This window comes from Fusarium musae, chromosome 4 (assembly GCF_019915245.1).
Source record: "Fusarium musae strain F31 chromosome 4, whole genome shotgun sequence".
NCBI classification, from domain to species: Eukaryota; Fungi; Ascomycota; class Sordariomycetes; order Hypocreales; family Nectriaceae; genus Fusarium; species Fusarium musae.
Genome location: NC_058390.1, coordinates 1,290,283 through 1,309,546, shown reverse-complemented (window position 1 = coordinate 1,309,546; position 19,264 = coordinate 1,290,283). Strand labels below are relative to the sequence as shown.

General features: G+C 47.4%; 8 protein-coding genes across 8 annotated transcripts; 3 read left to right on the top strand and 5 right to left on the bottom strand.

The window, feature by feature from the left end:
• Positions 1-66: 66 nt before the first annotated feature.
• On the top strand, positions 67-463 carry J7337_005359 (uncharacterized protein; the record flags this gene model as incomplete). Its single annotated transcript, XM_044823039.1, has 2 exons — positions 67-263; positions 316-463. 2 exons carry the CDS (start codon positions 67-69, stop codon positions 461-463), a joined length of 345 nt encoding a protein of 114 aa, XP_044681530.1.
• Positions 464-1,623: 1,160 nt separating this feature from the next.
• J7337_005358 (uncharacterized protein) lies at positions 1,624-3,381 on the bottom strand (the record flags this gene model as incomplete). The annotated part of the gene is made up of 1 exon (XM_044823038.1): positions 1,624-3,381. The coding sequence occupies one exon, from the start codon at positions 3,379-3,381 to the stop codon at positions 1,624-1,626; it is 1,758 nt and encodes a 585-aa protein (XP_044681529.1).
• A 1,671-nt stretch (positions 3,382-5,052) lies between these two features.
• J7337_005357 (uncharacterized protein) lies at positions 5,053-5,943 on the top strand (the record flags this gene model as incomplete). Its single annotated transcript, XM_044823037.1, has 2 exons — positions 5,053-5,254; positions 5,309-5,943. The coding sequence occupies 2 exons, from the start codon at positions 5,053-5,055 to the stop codon at positions 5,941-5,943; spliced, it is 837 nt and encodes a 278-aa protein (XP_044681528.1).
• A 703-nt stretch (positions 5,944-6,646) lies between these two features.
• Positions 6,647-7,025, top strand: J7337_005356 (uncharacterized protein; the record flags this gene model as incomplete). The annotated part of the gene is made up of 2 exons (XM_044823036.1): positions 6,647-6,764; positions 6,814-7,025. The coding sequence occupies 2 exons, from the start codon at positions 6,647-6,649 to the stop codon at positions 7,023-7,025; spliced, it is 330 nt and encodes a 109-aa protein (XP_044681527.1).
• A 3,690-nt stretch (positions 7,026-10,715) lies between these two features.
• J7337_005355 (uncharacterized protein) lies at positions 10,716-12,471 on the bottom strand (the record flags this gene model as incomplete). The annotated part of the gene is made up of 4 exons (XM_044823035.1): positions 10,716-11,155; positions 11,213-11,773; positions 11,990-12,080; positions 12,133-12,471. The coding sequence occupies 4 exons, from the start codon at positions 12,469-12,471 to the stop codon at positions 10,716-10,718; spliced, it is 1,431 nt and encodes a 476-aa protein (XP_044681526.1).
• A 1,270-nt stretch (positions 12,472-13,741) lies between these two features.
• On the bottom strand, positions 13,742-14,466 carry J7337_005354 (uncharacterized protein; the record flags this gene model as incomplete). The annotated part of the gene is made up of 4 exons (XM_044823034.1): positions 13,742-13,810; positions 13,864-14,087; positions 14,138-14,339; positions 14,392-14,466. The coding sequence occupies 4 exons, from the start codon at positions 14,464-14,466 to the stop codon at positions 13,742-13,744; spliced, it is 570 nt and encodes a 189-aa protein (XP_044681525.1).
• A 649-nt stretch (positions 14,467-15,115) lies between these two features.
• On the bottom strand, positions 15,116-15,406 carry J7337_005353 (uncharacterized protein; the record flags this gene model as incomplete). The annotated part of the gene is made up of 2 exons (XM_044823033.1): positions 15,116-15,135; positions 15,235-15,406. 2 exons carry the CDS (start codon positions 15,404-15,406, stop codon positions 15,116-15,118), a joined length of 192 nt encoding a protein of 63 aa, XP_044681524.1.
• A 1,491-nt stretch (positions 15,407-16,897) lies between these two features.
• Positions 16,898-19,082, bottom strand: J7337_005352 (uncharacterized protein; the record flags this gene model as incomplete). The annotated part of the gene is made up of 5 exons (XM_044823032.1): positions 16,898-17,183; positions 17,229-17,485; positions 17,554-17,582; positions 18,245-18,716; positions 18,765-19,082. 5 exons carry the CDS (start codon positions 19,080-19,082, stop codon positions 16,898-16,900), a joined length of 1,362 nt encoding a protein of 453 aa, XP_044681523.1.
• Positions 19,083-19,264: the final 182 nt, after the last annotated feature.

Here is a 19,264-nt window from a genome sequence, read left to right as displayed (position 1 = left end):
TGCTCTAAAACACTCAATAAAGCTCCTTACCTCTCTATTTACCAAAAACACTATATTATCTTCACCATGAAGTTCACTCTTATCGCCGCTTTTGTTGCGCCTGTCCTGGCCGTCAATATTCCCAGGGAACTCCAGGAACGCTCCGGCTGCGGCGACAACTGTGCCCGAGCCGTTGTTCCTGGTTTCCGTGGCCCTTCTGTCGTTGCTTCTTACAAGGCTGAGTGTGAAGCCTATCTTCAGGTCACTACTACTCCTGCTGCAAGGTGAGCCAAAGATACTTAACCCTCGTTGCGGTCTTTTACTGATGATATCTAGCACTGTTTATGTTACCAAGTCTATTCCTACCTATGCCAGTGCTTGCTCTGGAGAGCCTCGCTATCTTACAGCCTGCTCGTGTGCCAGCGCCTCTGTTGTCACTGTTGCGGCGCCTACTCCCACCGTCACCAAGGTTGTCTATGTTTAAGACTATTCACAGCATACCGGGTTGTTTGGGTTCACAGTACGGAATGCATTGCAGAGACAGGGGGCAATGGGTTCGACGTGATTGTGTATGTCTTGGATACAAGACATGAGGGAGCTCGGCAATTGGTACTATGTGGACGAGATAGTTTGTCAAGTTCTTGAATACAACAAGGTTTCGCAAATCGCTACTGGATACTGTAGTCTCATACGCAAAAGATGCGTGTCATAACCGTGGCTCTCGCCCCTGTCCAACCTCTGCAGCCCGAAAATTCGTCGATCTACTCTTTATGAAGTTCCACATAGTCTGGCCGCTATCTAAACTCTCTGGGTACCCGACTATGTGGTCCGGAAGTTGCGGGCTTAGTCAGTGTAGCGGTCAACCTTAAGCAAGAAGCTAACTTTACTAGTGAGGGGGTATAAATTCCACGATGCATGAAAATGCTTCACGGCTCTTTCAGATTCTAACAACTGCGAACACGATCAAAGCTGAAACGAATAAAAACGAATTGAAAAATGTCTTCAGATCTTCAACTTTCGAAAGCAGAGGCTGTGGCTTGGCTTGTTGAAGTATGTCTTATCTTGCACACTAAATTTGTTGACATTGACATAACTTTCATCACAGAACAATGCCTATAGTGCCAAAATGGATGTAGACGCATGGCTCGATAAGTTCTATACAGCAGATGCCACAATACAATACGCGAATAGTCCGGTACGCTCCGTCACGGATGCTAGAGAAGTAGGCTACACAAACCAGAAACTGTCCCCTTTCACATGCTGATGGTATATCCAGATGTTCAAAGCTATATGGGCCAAGTTCGATGGATTAAAACATGACGTTATCCATGTCGGTAAGTCATTATACGTCACAGTTTGCCGGGCGAGTTCTCACGAGCCTAGATTATGTGAACCCCTGCATCTATCATCGCTGTGATGTTCGGTATCTTGTCAGGGGAGACGATCCCAAAACACAAGAAATTAAAGTTCCAGCACTCGCTACGATGTTGATGAAGAGGGATGAGGACGGCAACTTAAAGTCGTATAAGATGGAGGTTTTTATAGATCCCTCGCCAGTATTTGCACGCATTTCAGAGAAGGGTCTATGAAGTTTGAAAACATTAGTATTCCTAGCAACAGGCAGCCCGTCAGCATTGATTAAGACTATCTGCATGTAGTCCAGCTTGTTGTGATTGTTGTCCATGTACCATCAACACCCAGTCGCTGATAAGCCAATTCCCTCACAATCTTGTTATCAAAAGATATGACAAACGAGCCATCATGCCAATCAGCTGTCACAGACGTTGGAGCTTTCTCTCCAGGCTGTCCAACAACCCTATTCGTTCGTTCACGAATATCAAAAGGAGCTCCTAGCTTGGATTCAATACGAACGTGATATTGATGCCATCTCTTATTACTAGTCAGGGCATGCAAAATGGAGCACTTTGCCAGCATGTTAATTGGATACGTGTGCTTCGGTAGAGGTTGATCAAGTGGTGTAAGACTCATGTTGAGAGCATCGTTAGACCCAAAGTCAACAGCGTCTTCATTGAGATGCAATCGAGTTGTGTAAAGGGAACGATCACGTTCCGTGCTGTTACGGCCATGATGTACATAGAACAGCTCAGAACCCCAGGGTGTTTGATGCGTAACGTCCTGAGCGAAGGTTATCTTGCTTTTCTTACCAGGTGAAGCAACAATGCTACCATGGCCAGTTGAGTAGATTGGAATCTCGTTATCAGGGTCCTGTGTAAGGATAGGATTGTTGGAAGATTTTCGAAATGGTCCAAATGGAGATTTTGCAGTTGCGAAGCCAACGCCATAGTTGGATGCTTCGTAGTTATTGGCGCTGTATAATAGAAGATAAACGGGTTTTGCATCAGATTTGCCAAGTCTCGTGATGATAGTGCTCCCTTCAGCCCAACGACGATCTTTCTTGGTGCCATTGAAATTTCGATAGTCGTCAACGTGAAAGTTTTCCCAACCTTGCGGATCAGCGCCGTAGGAAATAACCGTCTTCCAGCCGTCTTTGCGAGGTGGTGATCCAATCTCACCGGTGCCGTTGTAGGAGGTGATGTTCGAGGGAGGTTTTTGCGCATTCCGGGCATGGATGTTCCTTTGCGTGGCGATGATTTGTGGCATGGTCAATGCATTTGGATCGTCCCACCAAGCGCGTTCCATCTCTACTACGATGATATTCGACTCTTCGATGTACTTGCCCAACTTGCTATCCCAATTCCAGTTTCGGTATGCATTCCGTGAGAGATACATATAAATTCGCTTATCCATGTCAAAGAAGATGTTAACATCGATGGTGGGGATATATGTTCCCTTTGGTGCTGTCTGACCCTCTGCAAGACTCTGTGGAGGCAGCATCTGTTTCCCGTCCATGATGAGGTTGACATCGCGATAGTCGGGATCGAATGGATAGTATTCAACCGGCTTATCCTCAATTTCCCTAAACGGTCCCGTCGGATAACGAGCGACAGCCACGCCAACTTTAGACGGCTCTTCAAAGTCCGAGTATCGGAAGTAATCCTTTGTCAAGTCCTCCCGCAACCGGCCAGCATAGAAGAAAAAGTACCACCCGGTCAGCTTGTTGTAGTATATCTCGGGAGCCCAGTACCAGTCACGCGCCCAACAGGCCTGGCCGCCCTTGATGCGTCTCATGTTATCATCGTAGCACGCTTTCAGAACGCCTCCGGGGTGTTTGTGCCAAGTCGACAGATCAGGACTGCTGTAAATCGCAAAGAGGCTCCCTGGATCTGCTCCCTCTGTAGAATATGCATAATATAGGTTTGTTTTGTAATCCCACATCACATAAGGATCGGCACCGGGGTGATTTGCTGAATTGTGAAACTGTGGCGGTTTTGAAGCCAGTGAGGTTGCGCAAAGGCATGCGATGATACTGAAGATCTTCATTTTTCCAGACGTATCATGATGAGATTATACCGGAAAGAAGCGGAGAAAGTAATTGAAGAAGGTTTTATAAACTATCTTGTTCTTGATGACATTGCCTTTCCCCTCTTTGCCATGTAACCTAAAACCTGCATCGGTCCGAGCAGGAGTGTCATCCTTGATCGATCTCGGTGTAATAGATCGCGAGTCTTTAACTATCTTCTGAAAGTATCGTCAGTCAAAAAACAACTGTTGTCTCCTGGTTCTGAACCGCTGGAAAGTCACAACGACTGAATTGAATTCAACGGCATATCAGTTAAGAAGCGAAACTCCCATGCAACCCCGAAGACCAGGTTGATCGAGTGATGGATCGGCATTCCAGCGCATCGACATCATGACGTTTCATTCTCCACACAAGCTCAAATAGCCTAAATTCCGGGGCCGTGCCTAGTCCGCGCAGCCGGATTACACTTCTCGCACGAGTCGTGAATGGCATTCATCGTTGGAGGCTTACCTATGTTCCGTGACGTTCTCGCCGTTGTCCTCGTGTTTGTGGCGGTGGCCCAGTCTCTGACAGGTAAAACTCTTAACTATCACATTCCGGCAATCAGGTTTCTATGATGGTGAGAGTTCGTGGTCCTTTTGTTGGGCTGGCCGGGAAACGAATTAGGTTCGGCCAAGACTAGGTTGCGAGATTTTGAAAAGCTGGGAGAGATAGGTGATGGTGTTGAGTGACACGAAGGAAGAGATATTCTAAGATCCCTGTTCCGATCTCATGGGTCTACTAAATCCGGGTAGATGTCCCGTCCGCCGAGCGCATCTGAGACATCCCGCCCGATCGCAGACTACCATCTGAGGGTCAATATCTGTCTCAAATACAAAGCTCAGCCAGCCATGAGTCTGACAGCAATGATCCAGAATCCCTTGGGCCTTGGCAGTCACGCAAAACCCAATCCTATTCTTAGCACCGCAGCATGGCAATCCTTCATCTTCCGATAATAGCTTTTCCCTCACAGTCTCTGGAATGACGGTTCAAATAGTTCCAACTCCTTCTAACGTAAGCCCATGGCTGAGGAGCTTGGGCCAGAGGTATGCATCGTCACCCGTCCAACCACTGCAGCTGCAGCTATGGGGATCGGTCCGCATTCCAGCCTTTGTGTTATCATGATGAGGAGATATTGTGATCACCATGGCTTCAACTCCGGGCCTGCAGGCCCAAGAAAATCAGGATATAAATGAAAACAAATAACGATATGAGTGAGTACCTTGCATGAACGAAGAACCAAGAAATTCAAAAGTGAATTCGTGAATTGGTATGGATCTGCAAAACTATCACTCGCTGTTTGTCCTGCATAGTCCGCATTTGGCATCGTGTCAGTTGACTTCCACAAAGCCCCAAGACGAGGCTGAACGTTTTCGGACTGTAGCTGACGCGGTTCAGTTCGTGATTGGTGATTAGGACATAAACTTTGCCAAGCTACGGTTTTTATAAGCCCCAGAATCAACAGTTCTATGATGCTCAGTTACGGGCTACGGTCGGTTGATTTTACAAGCTGGAGTGTATTAGCATTCACTCATATTGTGGCCATAGGGGTGCCAGCGAGAATTATAAAGTCAGGGGTCATATCTTTGTAAAATCAAGTGTTACAAAGTAACTCAAGTGAAGACTGCAGTACCTTGAGAAATAAGCGCAACATGTCTTCGTTTCAGATTTTATCTCTTATCACCGCAGCTACTTCTGTCGTAGCACTCGCTGGGACACCAAATGTCTACGCCGGTAGCCGCCGAGGCTCATGCTATGATGCTGCTGCAGCTGAAGACACCTGCTGCTATTCATCACCTGCGAGGATGGTTCAGACTCAAGTCTGGGATACACGACCAGTAACAGGACCTTTAGGTGAGTTTATGTCTCCCACATAAACAAGTCGACTGTATCTAACCTCTTCATCAGACTCATGGACTGTTGGTGGACTCTGGCCAATCCACAACGACGGCTCCCTCCCTACCCACTGCGATACCAACCGCACTTACACAAACATCACCCAGATCCTCTACCATGCAGGTGCTGAAGATACCGTTGACGACATGAACAAACTCTGGGAGTCACCCGATGGAGATAACGACGAGCTCTGGCAAGATCAATGGGTCAAGTATGGCACATGCTTCACCACCTTGAGCCCAGAGTGCTTCCGCCACTATGAACTTTCCGAAGAGGCAGCCCCTTACTTCCAAAAAGCCATGTCCCTCCACAAGAGGCTGCCGACTTATGAGTGGCTTCGTGACGACGGCATCATCCCTTCATACTCCATGTTTTATCGGCTCTCTGATATCCAAGATACACTAGAGGATCATCATGGCTCCCGCGTGTCACTTCGCTGTGCCGGTCGAAGAATACGGGAGATTGGGTATTACTTCAATGTTACAGGTACTCTACAAGATGGCGTCTTTACTGACTCCGCTGCATTCGGTGACTTGGGCGACTGTCCAGAGCTGGTCTTGTATGAACCGAAGGGTGAGACCAAGAAGGCAATTTTTAACTTTGAGACGTTTCATCCACATACCGCTGCGGATGTAGAGGACCTTTAGCTTAGTTCATCAGTATACTTCACCTTAGCTTAGATAGCCTTTTAATGAATTCGGTATGTAATCACATACTTTACTTGGAACTAGGAGCTAGTTAAATGCCAATTCCCAATTCTAGACTGCTCTTTTCAACGTTGTCCGCCAAAGAAATAGTCCAAGATTATGGGGAACTTCTTGCATTCTTCGAGGCTTGTTCCAACCAAAGGTCCGCCTTAAATTGATTCATTGCAGACATCAGTCAAAGATGGGGCATTTTATACCAGAGTCACGGAAAGTGGGCAATAAAGGCAACGAAGGCCAGCTCAGCTACTTAATCTTGAGGAAACATACCCCAGTTTACAATATCCCCGAAACATCACTATCGGATTATCGGCTTGCTCAGTCAAACATCTCCACCAGTCACAACCCGAAAACCTGCTGTTTCACCCAAACAACCATGCATGTTTTAAGCCGCGTATAAATACGACAGCTGTCGTTGAGCTTGAGCCACTTTATCCTTGCTAGAATTGGCCAAGGGGCGAGCGCTCCACCGAGAGAATCATAAATATCTCCACCACGGCATGTTTCGAAAACACGTCTTCAATTTCTTTGAAACAAAGGAGAGAAATTGTCGTATATAAGGTCTCTGAATATCTTGGAGCTACAATCTTATCTTGACACAGCCAGACTATCAATCTCTCGTCGCCAAGACCTCATATCACTCACCATGTATCCTCTCACAACACTAGCCTCAGTCCTTGCTATTGCAGGCGCCGTTACTGCTACCCTTGAGCCTGCTCAGAGCAATACCAAGGGCAAATACTCCAAGAGCCCATCATGCTCTCGTTTGTCAACCTGTTCTCCGTGGATATTATATACTAACGATACAACCAGCCTCCAAGACCTCCAACGCCATCCAGGCCGCTGAATGCGCCTACAACACCCGTGTCTCTGGCCAGCAGACCTTTGCTATCTTCAAGGTCGATCACCAATATGATGCCAACAACGGTGCTCCCTACGGTACTTGTGAAGCTTACGAATGCGATGCTCCTACTTCTGACGAGCTCACTGCTGATGCGGATTACTGGACTTTTTTCTGGAAGTAAGTGTTATCAAACAAATGTTTATGATTCGGATCTGACGATTGGTAGCGACAATGGAGAGTCATCTGGAGTTGGTACAACCTGTATCAAGGATCCTAATGACGGAACATGTGGTTGTGAGAACTCTGATGGTAGTTTTGTTCATGGCGGAACGAACTGCAAGTAGGCTGTCAATCCCGAAGCAATATCAGATTGATAGATTGCTTGGAAGATGCTCTTACACCAGTAAAAGATCAGAAACTCCTGCGTTTATACGATTTCCAATACATACATGACATATGAACCTTTTTCGAGGGTGTTGCATGGATGTGAGGCCGCAAGTGCTTGCTGCCATCGTAGATGGTGGATAAACAGAGATGCAAAACGCGGATCGTTCAATTGAGTGAGCCGGGAAGCTGATCCTGAACATGGCAAATTCTTTCGTAAAAGGAGTAGAGCCTGCAAACCTTCAAATGCCATTCTTAAACACAACAAACTCAGTGCTTCGCAGCATTAGGCCCCATGGCCTATCAACGTTGACAGTTTCAACATTTGCACTAGCTTTAGGGTAGTTGAGTCAGATTGGGCACCATCGGCGAACAGGTATCTCGATATGGCATTCTTCTCGTCGACATCAGCCTCATTAAAACCTGATCGCCGCACATAACAGCTCTAAAACCGGCAGAGAAATGATCGATCTTTGCACAGACCCATTCTTAAGCCTTCTGAACTAGCTAGTGTCGTGAGCGCCGTTTCATCCGCACCGACTTCAATTAGAGGCCGATCAACCAGCTCGAATTTGCGGGGAAGCGAACGATATAATCAATTAGCTGCAAGGTTTCCCATATGGATTGAGCTTGGTGCTACGACTTGGGCAATTTCTGTGACTTTAAGAATGCCATAGGGCTCGTTTAGAGCTCTTATGTCCTCGTTGGAACCATTTCGCAAGGTGTCATGCCAGTAATAGGTACTCTTTACCAAACCCAAGCCAGATTGAGCGGTGTCTCACAAGAGGCGCATCAGCACTCAACCTTAGCTCAGCCATCATCCGCCAAAAGCTGCATGTAGAGTCCAGCTGACATTTCAACCCTGGCCCTCAAATCCTCGAGTCCATTAGTGTCGATTTCATCACAGCATAAGCGACAATTCAATTGATCGCCTCAGGGGATATTGCCGACTCCTCAGTTTGGAGTCATGGGTCTCGGCACGAGCCGCGCCCGATTCCTCTCCATCCCGACTCAGCTACTTACTTGGAAGCGTGGCAAAGCTGAAAGCAGTATCCTCATCGCAATGGAAGATCCCAATCTTTTGGTTGTGCTAACGGCAGCTGTGGCTTGGCGATCCGGTTGCTAGCGGGTAGGGATTATCCTTAGGAGTCGCGGGTGACGAACCGAGTCGTTGGGAAGACAGATGACCTGCGCCCACCATAACCCTAGGTAATTACGCTTCTTTTCTTTTCTTTTTCATGTGAATATTGATGAATAATACGCTCAAGGCGGTGAGAAGAGTGGTTTCGTAGGCAGGCGAAATGAAGGTGCCACGATACGAGAGGTGTCCTTGAAGACGACGGATAGAGTTTGAGATTGATGTCGACCGCTCGAATACGAGGGGTCAAAGAGGCTGGAATGCCACGAAATGAATCAATTAACTTCGATGCAATTGGACACAGTCCAGACACTGCTCCCTCAAACTCTCCCTGCTTGACTCGTTCAAAAGTCTCAGCCTCAACACATCACCGCCGATCTGCAGCCACTCACGACCACCAATTGGCTGATGCGCAGCCCTTTAATCGATAGGTCACTTATCAGCCAACGCAGAACGTCACTTGGCGCGCAGATCTTGTTACCCAATGTTCCAGGAAAAGCAGCACATAGCAAAGCAAAAGCCACGAGCACGACTCGGAGACTGCAGCGCACAACAGCACGGCTCGTAACGGCTGACGGCAGTGAAGACGCCTCTTTTCGGTCTGGAATCTGCCGACGCGGGGAAGGGTTTGAACTACTTTGGAGATTAGGGGCGAAAAGAGGGCACTCTTAAGGTTCTCCCCATTGGTTGATGTTGTAGTAGATGGTACTTGCTCGCACTCAGACATTGCTGATCGAGTTACGTCAATGATACATTATTTGATCCGACGTGCATGAAGAGGCTTCACTTAGCATCTCAACAACTCCCAATCATTAGCCCGCCGCTACATATCGCCCTGCATGTGCCCTCGGCCAAGTCTGCCTTTGCTTTTCTCACCTCTAGTCTATGATGTCCTTCTTCTAAATTTTCACTCTCCCTCTTATGCATCTCCAATTCCTCAAACCATGGAAAATATCACCCGAGATATCACGCCCAAATGATTCCTCTTCTGACATGCCATGTTAACCCTCCTCTCTCCCCACTACAAAGCCCAGGAGGTTACAAGAGGTGACCTTGTCATCGCCTCGACGGCGTTCGGCTTCACGCTTGGTTTCGGATGGTTGACTGTCTTCAAGGCCATTAGGCAGACCTGGCAGGTGTATCAGCGCCATGGCCGGCGGGTGTTTCGAAATGCGTATATTATTATGGTCTGGGGGGAGTTGACGGTCTGTACGATTTTTATGGTTATTTGTATCTTGCATTTACTGGACGTTATACCCCCAAGGTGAGTTATCCCATGTTGGGCGATGAGAGTGTTCACTGACAGCAACTACAGCTTTGCATTTTATTTCACAATTCGTAGGTTTACAGTCTCTTCAACATGGATTTTACTGACCGCTTCTCAGTTACGACATGGGCTCTTCAGGTACGAATTTCAAAGTCATCCGCGCGAACCGCCAAAATTAACACTCTCCCGATAGGTCCAATTCCTCCTCCAAATCATCGTCAACCGATGCGGCATCCTCCTCACCAACAAAAAGAAAGCTTACCGCCTCAAAGTCCTCATCGGCACACTTATAACGGCCGTTAATATTTCCGTCTACTGCATATGGATTCCGGCGCGATTGCAAGTATCGGACCGATACATTCACATCAACGAGTGGTGGGACCGATGCGAAAAAGTCATCTATCTCATTGTCGACGGCTGTTTGAATTTCTACTTCATCCACATCGTTCGCAAAAATCTTATCATTCACGGCCTTACGAAGTACAAGAGGTTGACGCATTTTAATATGTTTATCATTGGGTTTTCCTTGAGCATGGATGTCCTTATTATTGCCATGATGAGTTTACGAAATACCTTTGTGTATGCCCCAACCCCCAGGGCACCGACTTATACGGAACATGCTAACAGCTCACAGATACATGCAGTTTCATCCACTAGCATACACTGTAAAGTTACACATTGAGATGTCGATGGCGGATCTCATACGCAAGATTGCTCGCGACAAGCATTGCGGCATCATAGCCGACGGCACATTCTCGAGTAGGCTTAGCAACGGGACATATCATCTAGAAGATGTCCAAGCGTTAGACAGCCAAACGAGACTGGCAGAACGAGGCGAGAGAGGAAGTGTTTCGAAACCAAGACGCATGTTTCGTTCTTGTTCACGGCGGACTGGAGAGTATGACAGAGATGACTATCCAGAACCGTGTTGATGATGATACCAATCAGCCAAAATATACGAATACGTTGAATAAGATTCCTGCTTTCGCAAAGAGTAATCAATGAGCGCAAAGTCAATTTGTCTCTTTTATCGTTCTCTACTCATTAGGATGAGTAGCAGCTTGGAGTTTGCAGCCCTCTATCTACTGAGTCTCGATAGAGTCAATATCCAACTCCTCATTTCTTCGTCTGATAAGCAGCTTAGCCTGGAGATCAGGTAAATACATCATTCCAAATCCAGACGGCTTAGGAACCACACCATCCGCCAGCTTCCAATCATACTTCAAGAGTATATGACACAATGCGATCTTGATCTCATTAGCCGCAAAGAATCGCCCAGGGCACGCATGATTGCCATGGCCAAAGCCCAGATGGTCAAAGCTGGTGCTGACAAGATGAGGGTGCTTGTCCTGCTCAGATGCCTCCCTCATTCGCAAGAAACGATAGCCGTCGAATTTTGCAGCTTCTTCATAGTAATCGCCGTTCCACATGTGAGTTGTATCACAAACAATCTTTTCTCCTTTCTTGATCAGGTCGCCATTTGGCAGAGTAATGTCTGCCATAGCCTGCCTTCGGAAGGAGCCTGGAAAAGTAGTTAGACGCAAGATGATGATTGAAGGATACTTGGTGAGATACTTACCGAGTAAAACTGGTCGCAATCTCTGAGACTCTTTGATGACGCTATCCATGAGCTTCAGATTATACAGGGCTGTCTTCTTGAGGCCCTCTGCAGACAGCACATTCGTGATCTCTTCGCGGAGAGGCTGGAATAACTCTGGGTGCTGGGCAATGTTGAAAAGAGTTTCCATAAGCAAATCGGACGTTGTGTGGATAGCCACGAGTGACAATGAGATTTGTAGGAGTGCTGGGTTACGTGTAGAACCTTCTTTCTTGTACCACTCAATCGAATCGTCAAAGGGCGAGGGCTTTCCCTGTGCTTCGGCCTCTGCTGAGATAACACTGCGACGCTCAAGATGGGGCTTTAGACATCGGATTGCTTCATCCAATTTCTTACGCAGCGTCCAGCATGATGGAAGGAACCAATGCACAAAGGGTCGTGACCATCGAGGATACGTCCGCAGAATGTCACCCGTCTTGAAGGACTGAACGGTATAGTCACCGCTGGCTCTGACCCATTCGTCGTCGCGGCAGAGGGATTCACCCATGAATACTCGTGATGACATACGCGATACGATACGGACTATATCATGTTGAGGGTGCATTTCATGCCATTCTACAACGTCCGGCAAGATTAGTCTCTATTTGACCCTGAAAGTATTTGCGGGGGATACTGACCAGTGGAGTCCGTAAGAACTTGACGAAAGGCCAGAGATGCCTCGTTAGAGAGTGGTGCCGTGAGCTTGGCTGAGCCAAAGGAGTCAGTACGTAACAGGCCAAGGATGAACAGAAAACTAACTTAAAGATTTGGTCAAATACTTGGTAACAACTTTTGAAATGTTTGGGTCAGAAACAAAAGGCTCAAATCCAGGAACATATGCGTGAGAGTCCTGCTGAGGGTCAGTCACTGCGTATCGAGTCACTATCAGAAGTAAAACGTACATCTTCAGCAGGGATCGTAAAGTCCAGTTGCTTATGGCTCTTCAGCGCATCGAGAAACTGGGGTGGAATCACCACTACTTTTCCCCAGTCTGTGTAAGCCCTGTACGGCTGGTCCTTATACAAAGCTCTGCCATTTGTGAGAATATTCTTGCTGTCGATAATGAAGTCCTGAATTACACGGTTGCTGGTAAGCTCTAGTGATTTTTTCGGATTCAAGACCGGAAACTTTGTAAGATGGCCGAATAAAGAGTATCGTACGACAAAGAGAGTGAATAGAGTGACGCCGCAAAAGACGGCATACTGGGGGTTGCCCAGAAGGAGATCTAGATATGACGCCATGAGAAAATCTTGCTGAACTCTTGGACTGTTCTGTCCTCAGCTTGATGAATAGATCTTCCTCTCATGATGTACAAAGTTTATACTTCGAGATCCGATATACGATCGACAGAACTGAATCTGCAGTGGCTAGATGATCTGCAGTTAGTGCCGCCCGAGGACCCGAAGCTCATATGACGGGGACCTTCAAGAGCCCGACCCCGAGCATCTCCTCAACTACCGACGCATCTCAAGTGGATATTTCGTAAAAGATTGGCGAAATTACTCCCTGAAACAGACTCGCTCCGATTGAATGACTCGCTTGAGTGGATGATGTAACGGTATCGACGCGCATGCATGCAATGCGGTGGAGAGGCGAGCATCTTGATCAGGACAGGTTATGTGCACGGGCATGACCGCTGTGGACCCGCCGTATTCGTTTGGCGAAAGATCAACCAGTCTGGAACGAGGTTACGAATAATCACTGTTAAGATACGATGATTCATGATGAGCTGCTTTGCAAATATTCCCGTCTTGGTTGGCTGCATGAGCGTTGTCTCAAGTTGGGTTACAGCCTGCAACTGAGCGTCTATATCTGCAAGTTCCGCGGACTTCATGTGCAGCCCGAGCCATTCACGAATGCCAGTTCCAAGGACAATTGTTCGGGTTTTGAGACAGAAAGAGTCCGAAAGTGTTGATGGGTGTCTCTCTTCGTAAGGTCAGGGTCTATCTTGTGGCATGAAACCTACCATATAGTTTATTGAGATATAATAAGATAATTGGAGAAGAGCTGAACTACACTAAGACCGGCAGTTTACTAAAGATTATCTCAGGTCAGGTCCACGGTAGCAGCAAAATGATTCGGCTAGCTGATTTTCAAGGACGGCTAATCTACCCCCTGATACTGCTTATAGCAAATGACTTCATACTGGACGAGTAGAATAGGCGCCAGCTTCTGTATCCTTACGGACTAATTTTACATGAAAAAGGAAACGAGCGATCAAGTACCGCGGTCTGCAGTCCTGTGAACCCTGCCCAGTCGGTGCCTCATCACGCCACTGAATTTATGATTAGCCACCATGCTCTTAACTCAACCGTTTAACTATTTCTACCCCGAGATAGGGGTTTCTGAGCAATCCGGTACCGATAGTTTGCCAGGTAATTGGCAAAGCTCGCTGATCAATATCTTATGATGAACTTCAAGACCTTGCTTGCATAGGATTATTGGATCCCCTGCAATGGGGAGAACATCTATTAGAACAATTCTTGTGAGGGTGATCTTACGTACTTCAGATCATGACTCAGTAGATTGGCTTCTCGTTCTTGAAGACCACACAATTACGGCAGTGACGGCGTAAAGAGACTGTAGTTGGATTCAGCAGGTAGGTTGCATAGACTTGAAGTGTATATACTCACCCCACATATGTAGTAAGGAACGCCTCCAACCAGAAATGGTAGGTCTTCGTTAATACTCCACTGATAGGTCGGGTATAAAACACCGATCCCGAGCAATGTTCCGGCGCTCTCGATCGATGCCAAAGTCATCATGACAGTTCCTGCATCGGAGCTGCTGAAGCCACACGATGCAAAGGCAAGCAGGCTCAGATCAGTTGCAACACCGAGAGTATTTACCACAAGGGCTTGCAATGGTTTCAGAAAGTGACATTTTTAGCTTTTGGGTACGACTTACCTGCTGTGATGGAGCGCAGAGACCCTGATAGACCTATCATGAAAGCACCAATGGAGATAAAAAGAACGCTGATTTGGGCGGCGTGAAGGTTGATACTGTTAGGATATGAGACACTCGGTGCAGTGCGCAGAATAATGCCTGGTAGGATGATGCCAAAGATAGCAACGCTCATGACACTGCGGAGAAGCCACAAAGCTTCGGCCTAGATACAAGAGTTATGGGTTTGAAATCGGGGTAGAACTTCGCTTACGCACCTCGGCAGGACTAACGTCATCTCGATGCTGAATGTATGCTTTGAAAAGTGGTCGAGTTGATTTGCAAATAGCCATGAGGAGGAATACTTGGGGCAGAAATATGAGACTCGAAGTTTTGATCAGAGACCTCTTGCCAAAGCATTTAGACAAGTACTCCGTCACCGAGATGTCGAGGCTCTTAGGCTCAACATCGTGTTGGTGATTAGGCAGCAAGGAAGTGGACTCATCATGACTAGAATTGTTACTCTCGTACGGCGCAGACTTCATTAAATCAGCAATCCCAAAACCAATGAGGCAGCAGGTTCCGGACAGTATCCCAGGCAAGAGGTGACTGGAATCGGCGAGTTTAGAGGCAAAGAATGGACCTAGAGACTGGGCTACGACTGAAACAGCTCCTGTGCAGTAGTAACTTGCGAACCTGAAAGCCCATTCCATTAGTGTTAAGTCATGTCCATCGGGATGTGAAGGATGGTGGAACAGACCGGTAATGAGTGGGGGCTTGATCATGGAGTAAAGAGAGTATGAGAAATGCTGAGGCATGAGACCCTCCTCCGATACATCTTACTAGAGGGCCCACTACAGCAACCAAGATAGGCCATTGTTGTTCGTAGCATACTATTACTATTGTTAGTTTTGAGTTTGTGGATGAACTGTTTGCTTGGTATCTGCATACAGCTCAACAAAGTGACGAGACTGGCGACAAGGATACTCGTGGCGTTAAGATTCATGGCATGATGCTTAGACCTGGTGTTGGTGTTGAGAACATAGCCAATCACAAATTGGGCTATAACATCTGTGCCTTACGTCAGTAATCAAGCCACATTTAGCTGGAAATATCCTTACCAGAGACGCCTTTGAGCACAAGAGCCGCAGTCCCCAGGTTCCAATGACCTGATTGGGTGTGAGCGTCATCGGCGAGAGCGGGGAGAAGACTGTCGGTGATGGAGTCGCCTAAGGTCATGAGACCCAAGAAGACCAATGCCAAGCAGGCGGATTTCGTACCAGACCGCATCATGTTTACAGGAGTGAGCTAGCAAGACGTGGAATCAATTTATCGCAAGGCATTCTTGCGTATTTACCGGGCGCGAGCACTGATGTCAGAGGAAAGGGACAAGTAGGAGGGAAAGTCTATTGGATAAAGGCCTCAGGAATGCGCAAGATATGAGGCCACCCCTTGCTTTGCGGCGGGCAGCAAATGCAACGACTCAGCGAACCTCGGGAAAGACAATCAGAATGGATGTCACACCAATTACAAGGATATCAGCTGCAGTGTGAACAATGCAGCATGTTGTCCGATGTCACATTCAGGTATGCAGGGTGATGAAAACAGGCGAATCAGAGGCACCAAGGATCAATCAGGCTCTGGTATCCGTAGACTTGATTGAATTTCCGCAATTCAGTTCTTGATGGCCTCCATTACGCAGCTTCAAAAAAGTCGGAAATTCAATCGGAAAGCATTAGAATATACAGACTTTCATACTTTCCGACGCTAACAAGATATCACTCTGGCAGGGCGATGAGTATGAAGATGAATAATGATATAAGAGATGTGCGTAGCTGGCTTCCTTCCTACTGTAAAGAAGCAATAATTTGGATCATTTTTGAATACCAACGGAACTGCACATACCCAGCCAGCCAGCCAGAATATCGCACTGCTACCTGATCTATCACAAAATGGGTGAGACAACGGAATATGTCAGTAAACAGGTCAGCAGCGCGCACCCGTTTGTGTAGCCAGTCGTGCTGACCATTACTACAGCCTGATTCGAAGACCTCCAAGGAAAAGATCACACACGTCGCGTTACACAGCTTGAAGTTGCTCTCGGAGCATGACACTGCAATCTCGATGTGGCTTCGGAGCGTGGACGACCCTTTTCCCTACACGCGACGCCGAAGCACAAATGAGAGCATGCCAAATGTGAAGCTGTGACAGACTTTGTCTCACCAGCCACCAACTGCCAGCTGAGGTGCTGAGGCCACCTCATACCAGGAAAACAAGATGGGATTGTTGGCAAAGCAATCACGCTGGGCTTGAATTTATGGCGAAAAGATACCCAGATGAAGGAGTGAATATACAGTATAATACGTAAGTGCCAAACAGCTATTCTGCCTTGCCCCTGAGCTAAGATCGGATACCCGTAGATCCATCCACCCGATAGCATCGCAGCTTTACAGGGTTCATGCACGTTTACAGTGGCGCTTTGTAATGACGGCTAGATGAACGTGGGTATCTTAGCCCACCACCAGAATGGCGAGGGTAATGGATAAAGGGAAGAGTAAGACGTCACAGCAGTGTTTGAGTTACTGGCTTTCAATATGAATATATAGTTCTATAGCTGATGGTAAATATAAGAATGGGCTTTTAGTCTAACCCAAAATTAATCTCTTGGTGTAGTGATAGTTCAAGCTCTCAACATCATCTCTTCGGAACTCATTTGGGACGTCCAGCTCCCCCCTGTAGTCTGTTCTTCGATTAGCATATGTCATTGCAAGGCTTGAGGGAAAATTACTCACTGGACTGGGGACTCTGCAGATCCTTCTGTATGCCCTCAATCAGTGACCGAGTATGGGGACTCTCACCCAGGAGCCCTTGATTTGAAGCCTTTGTCCAGTCTATGGCAAATGGCGCATGCCCATTCGTCACAATGCGGAAATATGTCGTCAGTATATCTGCGATATGTCTGTTCTGGCCGTAGTAGTCACAAGGGTCCCTTCTCAAAGGCCAACGGGTTCCCCCTTCGCGGTTCTTCTCATACTCCCAGGCGTGCATGTTCCATGAGTCTTTCTCGAGACTGTGTAACAGTATAAAAGTTGTTAAAAAGATGGAACACCAGTACGTGCTTCGGTCACGGCGGAGGATCATGTCTTGGAGTTGTTCAAGAATCTCTCGCTCAAGTTCATCCATGCGGATCTCGAAGGCCTTGTCAAGTTGTTGGTTGACAAGTCGTGGGAGTAGTGTCTTTCCGAACCAACATCCAGGTATATCAAGCGGCCACATGCCTATGTCCGAAGCACCTTTCGTAATCGTCCAGGGATACTTGAAAAACACAGCCTGCATGGCCCAGAACCGCAGCGCAAGCCGTACTAAGCCGATCTGTGTTTCGAGTCAGTATACGCTATCCGCTGGAGAAGTCTCTGAAAGCAAAATCACGATCTACATACCCCCTCTATACTCGGCGATTCTTGAAGTTCTGCACCTTGCGTTGTAGCAAACATAAAAATATGACTTGCCAGCCTATTCCTGTCTGTTTTTCGTCTCCCTTCATTCAATGCTAGATCGAATGCAAGACTATCACAATAGGCGTCAATCTTCTCCGGGTTGAGAGTACCGTCTTCCAGAGAAAACGCTGTGCTTTCAGCCCGCGGAGTTATCATGCCAGCTTCAGTCCCGCGAAACAGGACATGAGTGAGAGCATCCTGGTTGGCAGGGATGTACGGCTTCAATGTCACTTGCAACGTTGATATAAATCCATTTGTGATTTCGATAGTTACTGTATTAGAGGGTTCTATCGGGAACCATCCAGCGACATTGTCGAGTAAAGATTGGATCCGTGTTTGGTATAAGCCTACAGTATCTTAGCACCGAACCTTCGGATAAACTTGATGACTGACTATGAAGTAGAGTTCGTGACCCTTTGAAATCTGCGGGTACACAGAGCTCTTGATACATAGACGACAGACAAGAATCGCAAATTTTGGCGTTCCCAGAGCACTTTGACACTTGTGAGCTCTCTCGTTGAGTACGAAGATTTGCAACTCACTCTTCTTTTCTGAATCTTGCAGCGCATGCAGCTAGGCCTTTCACTCGGTCTTCCGCGCCTTGGTTGCCTGTCAGATGGTTTTGCCCTGTTACCTTGTGTCAAGCGATCAGCTTGGCCCATGGAACGCTTTGACGAAGGTCTGAAGCTTCGCTGGGGCCAAGAATCGTGGTGCCGTGCTGGAGGTATCGTGAGTCTTTGTCCCGCGTGCTTGGGCGCTACACCATGGTGTCTAGAAGCAGGACTAGCAGTGATAGTGTGTGAACTTCCCGTCGCTGAAGATTCAACGGAAATTCCATCAGGCCACGGCTCTTGTAAGGATGGACTATTAGCCGGGAGAGTAACAGTTCCGGATGAGGGAGTCGAAATGGGCATCTGTGAAAAGGGTCCATCGTCATAAATGGCATGCCCGAAGTCTGGAACTTCCAGAGTCTGAAAATCTTCGAGCCCAAAAGGCTGTTCATCGAGGAAGAACGCATCCAAGTCTGTCATCAATGGAACACCGTGGTTCGTAGAGCCGGCATTTTCAGGAGAGAAAAGCGAAGCTCCAACGGCAGATACAAAGTCCTGGCAAATTATTAGTTCTATATTAACCTAGATGTAAGTGATGCCTACATTAGAAGTGTAAAAGCCTTGGGTCCCTTGTGCTATCAAGTTGCCTGTGAGTCCATCAAGCTTGGACCTTGCGAGACTCTGAATGGCTTCCCAGGCAAGGTTCTTGTTAACACCAGCACCTCCGTGTCTGGAGATAATCGATGCAACAGCTTCTTCAACGGCGCTGCCTAATTCAGCGGCGAAGCGAACATGGTCTCGGCGGGAATCGCCATTCGTGTAGCTGAAAGGTCCAGTACCATCGCATACGTCACTCGCAGATCGAGTTTCCCCGCCGGGACCGGAGATTATACTTGAGTTAGGTGAATAATGATGTGACATGACTAATTGACAGCGAGTGTGAATGAGAAAGTTGTGTGATGGTTAGACCAAGTCGGTGAAACTGCCTGTGAACGCTTTACACATGTCCGAAGGTTGGTAGCACTCACTACAGTCGCAAGCTCCTCAGTGATTTCCTGTAACATTTCTTTTTACCATGTGATGCTCCTTAATCCATTGTTATC